General features: G+C 65.4%; 1 protein-coding gene across 50 annotated transcripts in view; it reads right to left on the bottom strand.

The window, feature by feature from the left end:
• Positions 1 to 1,082: 1,082 nt before the first annotated feature.
• The window catches only part of DENND6B (DENN domain containing 6B), a 29,237-nt gene continuing 19,199 nt past the window's right edge, over positions 1,083 to 11,120 (bottom strand). For 2 of the 50 annotated variants that reach the window (XM_085025317.1, XM_021091320.2), the window contains exons 2-20: positions 8,611 to 8,649; positions 8,497 to 8,539; positions 7,866 to 7,978; positions 7,157 to 7,237; positions 6,522 to 6,627; positions 6,324 to 6,403; positions 6,169 to 6,231; positions 5,883 to 5,938; positions 5,303 to 5,425; positions 5,124 to 5,219; positions 4,943 to 5,037; positions 4,764 to 4,829; positions 4,559 to 4,623; positions 4,383 to 4,472; positions 4,240 to 4,293; positions 3,809 to 3,918; positions 3,604 to 3,706; positions 3,396 to 3,470; positions 1,083 to 3,315 (exon numbers count right to left, since the gene is read on the bottom strand). In XM_085025317.1, the coding sequence (XP_084881443.1) occupies positions 3,193 to 3,315; positions 3,396 to 3,470; positions 3,604 to 3,706; positions 3,809 to 3,918; positions 4,240 to 4,293; positions 4,383 to 4,472; positions 4,559 to 4,623; positions 4,764 to 4,829; positions 4,943 to 5,037; positions 5,124 to 5,219; positions 5,303 to 5,425; positions 5,883 to 5,938; positions 6,169 to 6,231; positions 6,324 to 6,341 (1,137 nt within the window). In that variant the 5' untranslated portion in view covers positions 6,342 to 6,403; positions 6,522 to 6,627; positions 7,157 to 7,237; ... (1 more) ...; positions 8,497 to 8,539; positions 8,611 to 8,649 and the 3' untranslated portion in view covers positions 1,083 to 3,192. Of the gene's footprint in view, positions 3,316 to 3,395; positions 3,471 to 3,603; positions 3,707 to 3,808; positions 3,949 to 4,239; positions 4,294 to 4,382; positions 4,473 to 4,558; positions 5,038 to 5,123; positions 5,220 to 5,302; positions 5,426 to 5,882; positions 5,939 to 6,168; positions 6,232 to 6,323; positions 6,404 to 6,521; positions 6,628 to 7,156; positions 7,377 to 7,865; positions 7,979 to 8,496; positions 8,540 to 8,610; positions 8,650 to 11,120 lie in introns of all 50 variants that reach the window. The other 48 variants (XM_085025321.1, XM_085025309.1, XM_085025308.1 and 45 more) reach the window with 44 other exon arrangements.

The following is an 11,120-nucleotide window of genomic DNA, read 5'->3' as shown; positions in this document are numbered from 1 at the left end:
GGGCCTTTGTGTGGCCGAGGAGGGGCCGGAGCGCGCGGGAGCAGCGGCCCCGCCCCCGGCGGGGAGCGGGGGAGGGGAGGGGAGGAGCGGGGGAGGGGAGAGCGGAGGGGGGAGGGCGGAGGGAGAGCAGGGGCCCCACGGGCGGGGCGCCCCCCGCGTCCCTGGTGCCCGCTGGCCACGGTGGGCGCGGCGCGTTCGCGGGCCTGGTTCGGGTCCAAGTTGGCGCCAGGGGAGCCCCGGTCTGGGTACTGGAGGAGAGCGGGGGCCAGACCGAGGTCCCCGAGGCACCCTTGCAGTTCTGTCGGAGAGGGGCCGGCCACCAGCACCCCTTCCCTCACACTGGGGAACAGGCCAGGCGGGCCACGCCCTTGCCCTGTGGGGGGCTCGGAGCTGCTGGGTCTTGCCTCCCACCCTCCTAGGGGAAGAGGGCACCTGCCCTGTGTCCCCTCAAATACATCCTTGGCCTCCATCTGCTCTCCTACTCCCTGGGACCCCCCCCCCCCAGTGAGCCTTTGGGGACCTGTGCACAGGACCCAGTTACCCTCTCGGGTGCTCGCAGGTGGGTGGTGAGATGAGCCTCTCCCAGGGCTCCAGCTCTGGACTAGAGTTTGCCCCACGTCCGTCCGGCCACTCCAGCCCCTACCCATCCTGGTCCTGATGCCCCCAGCCCCTCAGACTTGAGCAGGGGTGGGGCTCCACTGCCCCCCACCCACAGTCTCCAGCAGAGGACCCAGGAAGGATGTGGGACCCTTCCCCAGCCCTAACCTCTACTTCCATACCGGGACGCCCCCTCCCATCTTTGGGGACCCACTCTCCACCCAGCCCTTCCCCTCCCTGCAGATGCTCCATTTCCTCTATCTCAGCCTCCAACCCAGATGAAGCCACTGGAGATGGTGGGTCACCCGTCATCGGTTCTTCCTGCTACCCTCCCACCCCCACCCAGCCGGCCAAACCTTCACCCCTTCGGCCCTGAAGCAAATCACACCAAGACCCACCCCACGTTCATCACAGGGGACCCTCAAATAACCAAGTTCTGACAGGGATGCCAACTTTTGTCAAAAAAGGAAATTAAAAGACAAGCATTGTGTCACAGGGCATTTTAATACCAAAGATGTGGGAAGGCCACCATCCCAGCCTAAAAGAGAGTCTTTAAATAGAGTGCAGGAAGCTGGGGGGTGAGGACTGTCCTTCCTGTCCCTGCAGCCGCCCACTGGCGCCCTCCACCCCACCCCCACCCCGGGCCCACGCACACCACTACCCTCACACCCCGGCCTCAGACCAGGAGTTGCAGCCCCTCCAGGCCCTGCTGCCCAGGGGCTCTGGTAGGAGATGGCTCCGCCTCTTCTGCCCACCTGCCCCCCTCACTCTCTGACCCCAGCCCCGTGGGGGGACAGAGGCTCAGCCAAGCCAGAGCCGCCCTGATCCTGGCAGGGAAGGCAGGAGTCTCTGGGGAGATGGAGTTGGCAGGACTCCACACCTAGCCCCCACCCCGGCTGCACTGTGCCCGGAAACCTTGTCTGGGCCCTCCTCGGCCCAGGCACCCAGGGAAGGCTTCAGATTCTGCCCCCCCCAGCCCCTCGCAGCACTGCCCACCCTGCCAGGTGTCCCTCTTGAAGACAACCCGCGCTGAGGTGCTGCGCAGACGCAGCCAGAGCCCTCCAGATGGCACGCAGGAGTCGGAGACCTCCTGGACGGAGGGTAGCTGAAGTCCCCCATGCAGCCCTTGGCTACTTGGGAAGGGAGGTGACCGTGCTCTGCGCTGAAGTGATGGCTGGGGCACCCCGCTCTCGGGTGGGGTCACGATGTCCCAAGCCACCCCCATGCCCGGCAGCCATGGCCCTTGGGCCACTCCCCAGACCAGACAGGCTGTCCACAGTGGTGCTTGGGGCCCCAAGGCCCTTCCGCACTCCCCGCCTCCAGCTGGTTCTCTCTCTCTGCTGCCTCTACGCTGCTGTCAGACTGCAGCCGTGCACCAGACTGTGCTCAGTTTTCTGCAGGACGGGGCCATGCCAGCTGTCTGAGGCTGTGGTCAGGGCCAGACAAGTCAATGCTGGCAGCTCTGAGACCAGCGCCTGCTGTCCCCTGGTGGCGTCACCACACGACGCCACTTGGGAGGGCCTGGACTGTGGGGCTTCAGCAGACAAGGGAAGGCCCTGCCAGGACCAGCTCAAGGAGCCGTGATGCCCATGTAGGCACCTTCAGGGCCCTGCCCCTTGACGAGGCGTCAGGGTTGGGTAAGGTGGAACTTACCCGAAGGCCTCACCCCTGCTACCCCCACTCCCCCTCCTGCTGGCTGACAGTGCTGCCACTCGGTGCTGAGCTGTGACAGTGCTGGCCATTCGGTGCTGAGCTGTGACAGTGCTGGCCACTACTGGGCCCTGTACGCCAAGGTATCACATGGTGGCATGTGTCACTTGAGAGGGCCTGTCGCTCCTTGCCAAGGAATGGGGTGTCCCCAGGCTGCTGTGGTTGTGGGGGCTCCGGCCGGAGGCACCTGGCCAGGCTGGAGGCTCAAACCCCTCCGGCTGCATGTGGGGTAGAGCCACGCAGCCGAGAAGCAGCCTGGGCAGAGGAAGGGAGCTGTGCCCAGGGGGTGTTCCAGGACTGGAAGGAAACAGTGCCCGGGACCCTCCTGGCCACCACCAGGGCCCCAGCAGCCTCCCAACCGCCCACAGGGCAGAGTTCTCAGGGCAAAGTGGCTTCCCTGCTCCCAGGCCAATGACAATGGGGAGGTGCCCCCAGGCCAGACAGACAGATGGGTGGGCTGCCTGGCAGCTACCTCCTTCTGACCTGGGCTGGGCAGCTGGGTGAGCCCAAAGGACACATCAGGTACCACATGTGGGATGGCAGGTTTCAGGCAGATGGGTGCCTGGAGGGGGCTGGTGGCCAGACGCCCAGATCAGATTAGGGGGACCATGCTGGCCCCGCCCCCCCTGGCCCAAGACCCTGCAGAAGCAAGTGGGGCCCAGGGGGAGGTGGGGCTGTGGCCAGCTCACGATGTGCCAACAGTCAGGGGCCAGCTGCGGCTCTAGATGCTGCCTTTACTGCTGGGACAGTGGTGGTGCTGGGTAGGGGCCAAGACCACGAGCAGCAGGCACCTTGCTGGGGACCTCGTGCTTGACCAGGGAGAAGGAAGCTCGGCCAGACCCAGGCTGCCAGGGGCAGCTAGGCCCCTTGACCATCGGCCCCAGGCTAGGGAGGGCACAGGATGACCTGCAGGTCCTTGGGCAGTGAGCTGATGACCGTCTCGATGTACAGCCGGGCCTGCTTCAGCGTCGCCTCCTTCACAGGGAGCTGGTGGCCCTGTGCCCGCACCTGCAGGGGCAGCGGTGGTCAGGGGCAGGGGACCTCTGCCTCTGGCTGGCCGTGCTGCACGGGGCCGGGAGGCGTCTCACCAGCCTCTCCCGAAGTTTCAGGACCAGGTCCACAACCTCCACTTCGGACTTGCCCTTCATCCAGACCTCAATGTTCTGGGGGACGAGACAGGGCCACCGTCACCAAGGCCCCTGCCCTCCCGCCCCCTCCTCCCGCGCCCCCCCGGCCCAGCCCCTAAGAGCCGGGCCCGTAGCCCCTCTGTACTCTCCCTCAGACAGCTCCCCCTACCGCCTCACAGATGGCCTCGAGGTGCAGGGCCTCCAGCTTCTGGGCCATCTCTTTGCGTCGCTGTCGGTACCAGCCATCGAAATGAGGGGACTTGAAAAACCGCCTGTGGGGGCAGGGACGGTGGCTCTGGGGCTGAGCCCGTGTGCCGAGGGGGGCACAGCCCCCAGCAGCAGGTGCCCCAGGACCTCACCTGCTGTCCACCCACCTGTAGAGGCCCAGCCAGTCCCCCTTGAGGACGCAGGTGAGCTGGGGCCCTGCGTGCTCCAGGCTGCGCAGGAAGTCATCCTGGCGGAAGGGGCGGATCTGGGGAGGGGTCTGAGACAGCGGCCAGGTGAGCCTGGGGGCCTAAGGGGCCACCGCCTCACAGGCTCTGCACGTGGCTCAGGTCCCCACAGGGCACTTGCCAGACGTATGCCTTGACCCCGCCTGAGGACCCCCAGCCCCCAGGCTCCTGGGAGAGACCCCAGGGTGGCCCTTCGCAGCAAGGAGGCCATGGAGACCCTCTGTGCGGTCCCCACTTCTCTGCCCTGCGAGGGCTCCCTGGCCGGCGTGGGGACAGCCTGTCCCTGGGGCCCTGCCCACCCACGCCCTCCCCCCGCCCCCGGAATCAGGGCAGAGCCCCCCGCAGCCCCTCACCTTCCAGGGCGTGATGCTCTTCTGCAGGGGCATGAGGCTGGCCATGTAGTGCTCCTGGGGGGCGTGGGGGGAAGCGACAGCGTCGCGGCCGAGCCCAGGGCCCATCGGCCCCCCTGCCCTCCCGTCTGCCCGCCAGGCCTCACCAGAGGGAAGATGAAACTCTGTGTGAGCTCCAGCAGGTGCCGCCTCAGCAGCGCGGTCTGCACGTCGGACGGCCGCTTCTTCTGCAGGCCCTGGGGGCACGGGCACACCCAAAGTGGCCCAAGACGCGCCCCCTCTGAGCACGGCTTCCCCACCCCTCCAGCGCCCCAGCCTGTACCTTAAGCAGGCGTCTGAGCAGAGCCTTGTCTCGGTGGAGGTGGGCTGTGTACGCCGTGTAGAGGCCTGGGGAGGGCAGAGTGGCACGGCAGGCTCTGGGGGGTGGGGGGCGCCCCCTTTGGCTGCGCCAGCACATCTGCCTGCCCCCCCCACCCCCCAGCGCCCCTGGGCCTGCTCGGTCCTGGGAGGAGAGGCGGGGCACAGACCTGGCTTGGTGTCCAGGGTCTTCAGCCTCGAAGGCTTTTTCAGCTTGACCTGCTTGGGAAGGTCCCCTAGGAAACACACCCCGTGGCCGGGCCTCAGGGTCTCCGTCCCGCCTCCACAGGCTCAGACCCCTCAAGGCCACACATCCCAGGGCCCCGGGAAGAGGCCACGACAGCCTCACCTGACATCCTGGGCTCCCCCACACGGAGGATGTGGGGCCAGTGCTGGAGCGTTTTGATAAAGAAAGGGTTTGTGACTCCCAGGACCACGTTTGGTCTGGAGAGAGAAAGAGAGAGGGAGGGAGGGAGAGGGAGAGAGAGGCGGGCGTGGGGGGACAGTGGCTGGGGTGGGACGGGGCTTACGGGGCCTGTGTGCGCGTCGTGAACTCCTTGAACTCGCTGTCGTGGACGGTGAAGTAGGGGCGGTAGTCGCAGCAGAACTTGAGGGGCTGCAGGCAGCTGTGGGGCAGGCACCACCGGGGCAGTGAGCACAGCAGGGCCACTCCAGGACCCCCACGCCCTCCCGCTGCTGCCCAGCTGACCTGGTCAAGGCCAGCACCATCTCTGAGGACACAGCGGGCGAGGGCGCCAGGACCACCAGGGGCTCCCCGAGAAGCACGAGCTCCCACAGCATCTGCACGTGGGCCAGCACGGGCTGGAAGCACCTGGGCCGGGCAGGGACGTCGGGGAGGCCGGGCTGGGCCGGAAGCTCCCCAGCCCTTCAGTGCCTCCCCACGAAGGCCCGACCCTGGGTGAACGCCGGGCTTCACACCCGGGAGGTCAGTGCTGAGGAGCCCGAAGGTGCGTGTCCAGAGCCGCCCCTGCGCTGACCGTCCACCAATGCCGCCTGGCCCTGGGCCCCCCGGGCCAGAATCTGGGGTCCCCCGCTGACACGCCCAGGTGGGGCACTGCACCTGCCTCCCCTCCCCGCACCTGCCAGCAGGAACCTTCCGTCCCGCCCATGGTGCTCATCTCCTCTGGGCGCGGACTTGAGCACCAGGCCCTTTGCTGCGGGACGGTCCCTCTCCGATCTGGCTGGGGGCTCACCCAGATGGCCCGATGGGCTGGAGCCTCTGGGCTCGGTTGTCGTCTAAGGCACAGGAGGTGGCCTGGGGGGCTCACCTGAACAGGTCTAGCTCGTGGACACTGCTGAGGACCACGGGGGCCGGAAGGAGGTTCTGAGAGGAGGGAAGGGGGGGTCAGGCCAAGCGCAAGGCTGGGGCCCTGCAAGCCGCAAGCAGCGTCGCACTGCCCAGGAGAGGTCTGGGGGCCCCAGGCCCTGCTCGCATGCCTCCCCACACCCCACAGCACAAGAGATGGCAGGAGGCACCCAGCCCTGCTTTGCCGGGGGCGTGGCCCACCCCAGAGCCCCAGCGGGTGGGAGGGGAGGCAGGTACGGTGCCCCCACCTCATGGCTGCGCTGCGCTGGAGGACCAGACTCAGGTTTGTCCACTCGGGATGGGATATGCACCTGGGGACGAAGGAGCCACAGCTGCCGGGGGAGCAGGTGTCTACGTGCACCTGCAGCGCCCTGCCCCGAACAGCCGGCCGGCCAGCCCTCACCTGGAGGACGACTCCCATGACAGGCAGGTTCAGGGTCTGCCCGGGCACGGGGGCCGGCCACTGGTCAATCTCATTGCACACTGTCAACACAGGTGGCCAGCGTCAGGAGCCTGCCCCGGTGGAGACTGCCTGCCGAAGTCCCTGGGACCCAGAGCCAGGATGACGAGGCAGCTGTGCCAGCGCCTGACGGCCACTCACCTGCTTCCAGGCAAGGCGTCAGCTTGTCGAAGTACTCAGGGGCGACCAGGCTCAGCAGCGCCTGGAACAGCCGGACAAAGGGCAGGCGGGACACCAGCACCAGAGACTGTGGGCCAGGGGCCAGTGAGGACCACCCCAGCCCTGAGGAGGGCCCTGCAGGGGTCCCCGAGGCCTGGCTCATCCAGAGCTGCCAGGGCAGGGCAGCTTCCCCAGCAATGGTCTAAGTTGGGACTCCAGGGCTATTAGAAAACGCCCACGGCGGCAGGGCAGGGCTGGACCCCAGGCCCTCGGGGGAAACGCTCACGGCCAAGGGCTCTAGGATGGCGCGGGGGGAGCGGCCTCGGCTTTTGGTGTCTCAGGCACCAGGTCACCACTCAAAGCAGTTCTAGTCCTGAAAGTATGGCAAGGAGCAGGAACATCCTAGGCTCAGGGACAGAGGCCGTGGGGCCGGGCTGGGAGAGGAAGGGGCTGGGCCTGGCCCCGGGCCGCCTGCTCCTGCCTGGAGGAGCCACCTACAGCTGTCTGGGTTCACTCTGGGCACCAAGCAGCTGGGGGGCGCCCTGGGTGGCCCGGCCCTCCCAAAGGCTGCCGGCCCCCACCTCCCAGCGGTGCCCTGGAGCGGCCAGACGGCTCACCTTCTGGAAGTAGCCCCTCCGGGCCGAGCTGTCCTTCACCTGTCTGAAGTACACGTAGCCAAAGTAGTGCGCATGCTCCCTCTGGAAGGAGAGCGGTGGGCCAGGCTGTGCCCACTGCCCGCAGTCCTCCTGCCCACTCGGAGCGCCCCCCACAAGGCCACGCGCTCGCCCCAGCCCTGAGCGCAGCCCAGAAAGCAGGCATGCCTTCCAGCGGCCAGGTCTGCAGACACAGGGGCCAGTGGGTCAGGGTCTGGGAACAGCTGAAGGCTTGTGCTGGCCCTGCACACCGGCCGCTGGGGCACAGGTGAAGCGCCAGATCCAGGCTGGTGTGGCCTCAGGAGAGCAGCCCCCAGTCCAGGCTGGGCTCAGGCCGGCTGGCAGCAGCGGAAGACCCTGCAGGCTGGAGCAGGCCAGTTCCCCCCGACACATACACGTGTGCACACACACAGCCAGTTCCTCCCCCTCCACACGTGTGTGCACACACACACAGCCAGTAGCTCCCCCCCACAAATGTGTGCACACACATAGCCAGTTCCTCTCCCCCCCCACACGTGTGCACACACACACAGCCAGTACCTCTCCCCCACACGCCCACACACGTGCACCCACACACGCGCACACCACACAAGGCTAGCGCCTGGCAGGGGTTGAGTGCCCCAGCCTGACCCTGGCCCCGGGGAGATGGGGAGGAGCAGCGGGAGGGGCTCACCTGCAGAGACGCGGGGGCCCCGCTGTCACAGTGCCTGTCGTCCGTGTGCCAGGGGCGCCTCTGCCCTCCACACTGGCGGATGCGGAAGCTGAACTGAGTGTCCCCCAGGCAGCCTGGGGGGAGGCAGCCCCTCACTCTCCTGCCAGCACGCGGAGGGCAGCTGCCCCGCGGGAGAAAGCCCAGCCCCTGGGTCTGCATCTCCCACACAAGGCCCCGTGTCTCATTCCCGGACCTCGGGGTTTAAACTCAGCGCACAGAGGAACACCCGCGACAGCCCCACGGCCCCTGCCCTGGGAGCTGGCCCGGGTGAGAGACCATGGGGTCTCCGCGCAGCCCCGAGCCAGGGGACCCAGGCTGCCCAGAGACCTGAGCCCCGGGGAGGCCGAGAGACCAGGATCCAGCTCCTAGGTCCCCCCTACTGGGGTGCAGGAGACCAGACACCTCTTTCCACCTGAGCCAGAGCACTCAGCTGCCACCACCACCACAGCGGGGGGGGCTCTGGGCGTCTCCCCTGAGGGTGGAGAGGGCCTGGCCACAGGGGCCCCGGGGGGCCTCCCCTCCCCACCTTCTGCCCCTGCCCCCGGCCCCAGAGACGAACTCTAGGCCATGCCAGGGAGCTGGGGTTGCCTACCTGAGTGCGAGTCGGGGAAGGACAGGTAGCAGATGCTGCTTTTCTGAAACACAGGAGACCTGGTGAGGGCCTGCTCCCAGGGCCACATCTGCTCCCAAGGGGGCTGGGACCCACCTCCTTGTCCGTGAGCCGGAAGTCGCTGGGGTACACCAGCTGCGGGGGACACAGAGAACTCGGTGAAGTGGGCTGGGCAGCCAGGAGCAGGTGTGTGCCCTCGCTGCCGCTGCGCCCCCCGAGACCCCTCAGCACCCGCCTGGTCCGGCCTCCGGCCTTCCCTGCTCCTGCCAGCACACGCCCGGGCCAGCTCCTCTCCCTTCTCACCACCCTCACTCTCAAGGCTGCTCAACCCAAGTGTGGCGGGGCCTCCCTGCCTCCAAGCCCCCCTGAGGGCCCTGCCTCCCCAGCCCCCTGAATCCCACCCCATCCAGCCAAGGGGCCTGAGGCTGTCACTATGCTCCCAGATGGGCCTGGTGGGCCTTCTCACCTCCCAGCGCGCTCACAGGCACCCCGGCCCTGGGCGCTTCAGTCCAGACCCTGCTGGTCGGGGGTCTGGGAGCTTCTGGCCTGCACCCCACTTGAAGTGAGAGACACAGGACAGTACTCTAGGCACCAGTAGTGTCCACCGAGTGACACTAACTGACAGGCTCTGTCTGGGAGACAGTCCGCACTCGAGGCTCAGCTCTCAGGCCTGGCAGCCACGCACAAGGGCAAATGGCCAGAATGGACCTCCTTGCAGGGAACTGAAAGGGCAGGGAGCCTGCGGGCCCCACTCCCTGTGGGCCCTCTCCTGAGGGCGGGTGCCCCTTGGACATCGCGGGTGCCCCTTGGGCATCGCGGCTGTCCTGGCCTGTGTGCAGATGCGGCAGGCTGGCCCTCCGCGGTGGGCCAGAGCTGAGGGCCTGCACGCACGGTCCCCTTCTCACGCCGTCTGCCAAACTCCTATGCTGATGAGGTGGGTTTTGGCTGAGATGAGGCTCCTTCTGGGCTGTGCCCTGAACCCCAAGTGAGGTGCTGTGCTCTGGGGTCCACACGGTTGGAATGATGCAGCTTCTGGCCTTGTCTGCCCTGGACTTGCTGCTGAGGTCCTATTCTGACTCCTCCACTGCCACCAAGTGTCCTGAGAACAGGGACCATGTCCCAGCCCTGGCAGGGAGTGACCCTCACCAGAACTGTACAGCCACAGCCTGTTTCACCACACTTTACTTTATTGTGCTTTGCAGATGTTGCTTTTTTTTTTTTTTTTTTTGGTCTTTTTGCCTTTTCTAGGGCTGCTCCCATGGCATATGGAGGTTCCCAGGCTAGGGGTCAAATCGGAGCTGTAGCTGCCAGCCTACGCCAGAGCCACAGCAACTCGGGATCCGAGCTGTGTCTTCGACCTGCACCACGGCTCACGGCAACACCGGATCCTTAACCCACTGAGCAAGGCCAGGAATCGAACCCGCAACCTCATGGTTCCTAGTCGGATTCGTTAACCACTGGGCCACGACGGGGACTCCCAGATGGGGCATTTCTTACAAATTAAAAGTCTAGAGCAACCCTGCACCCATCAAGTCAACTGGTGCCACGTCTCCCACAGCATTTGCTCACTTCAACTCTGCATCCCATTCCTGCAACGTTCAAGCATCTCCACCTTTTCATTCGCATGCTCATTACGGTAACTACAATCAGGGATCTCTGACGTTACTATTGCAAAAGAGAGAAAGGCTCGCTGAAGCCTTTTTATTTTATTTTATTTTTTGTCTTTTTGCTATTTCTTGGGCCGCTCCCGCGGCATATGGAGATTCCCAGGCTAGGGGTCGAATTGGAGCTGTAGCCATCGGCCTACGCCAGAGCCACAGCAACGCGGGATCCGAGCCGCGTCTGCAACCTACACCACAGCTCATGGCAACGCCGGATCGTTAACCCACTGAGCAAGCGCAGGGACTGAACCCGCAACCTCATGGTTCCTGGTCGGATTCGTTAACCACTTCGCCACGGGAACTCCCGAAGCCTTTTTTTTTTAAGAAGAAAATTATTTTGAAATCAAGGTTCTGCATTTTATTTTTATTTGTCTTTTTAGGGCAACACCCACAGCATATGGAAGTGCCCAGGCTAGGGGTTGAATTGGAGCTGCAGCTGCCCCCCTACACCACAGCCACAGCAAAGCCAGATCTGAGCCGCGTCTACGACCTACACCACAGTTCATGGCAACGCCAGACCCTTAACCCACCAAGCAAGACCAGGGATCAAAACCGCGTCCTCACAGATATTAGTTGGGTTCGTTACCGCTGAGCCACAATGGGAGCTCCTAAACTTTTTAACTTCCAGTGTAGGAAACGTTGATAGATACAACCCACATAAAAAGCCCTTTGGGGCCCTCAGTAGTTTTACGAGTAAAAGGGTCCTGAGAGTGTGCAGCATGGGAGCTGCAGCCTGGGACACATGCACATGGGGGGAAGGGCTCCTGGGCCCCCGGCCACCACAATTCACTCCACAGCCCTTGTGGGTCAGCTGGAATGCCAAGAACTGAGACGGCAGAGTGGGCCCTTTGCTCAGCCTATCTGTAGGCTCCTGGCCCCTCAATAAGCCCTCCCACCTCCTCTCACATCTGAGCCCTGCCTCACCTGCAGGCTTCGGTGGCCCCA

The sequence above is a fragment of the Sus scrofa genome, chromosome 5 (genome assembly GCF_054392235.1).
Source record: "Sus scrofa isolate SSC_HxYL_T2T_F1_AM1 chromosome 5, Sscrofa_HxYL_maternal_Yorkshire_Landrace_v2.0, whole genome shotgun sequence".
NCBI classification, from domain to species: domain Eukaryota; kingdom Metazoa; phylum Chordata; class Mammalia; order Artiodactyla; family Suidae; genus Sus; species Sus scrofa.
Note: the sequence above shows the minus strand (reverse complement) of the source record. Positions and strands in the feature narration are given on the sequence as shown.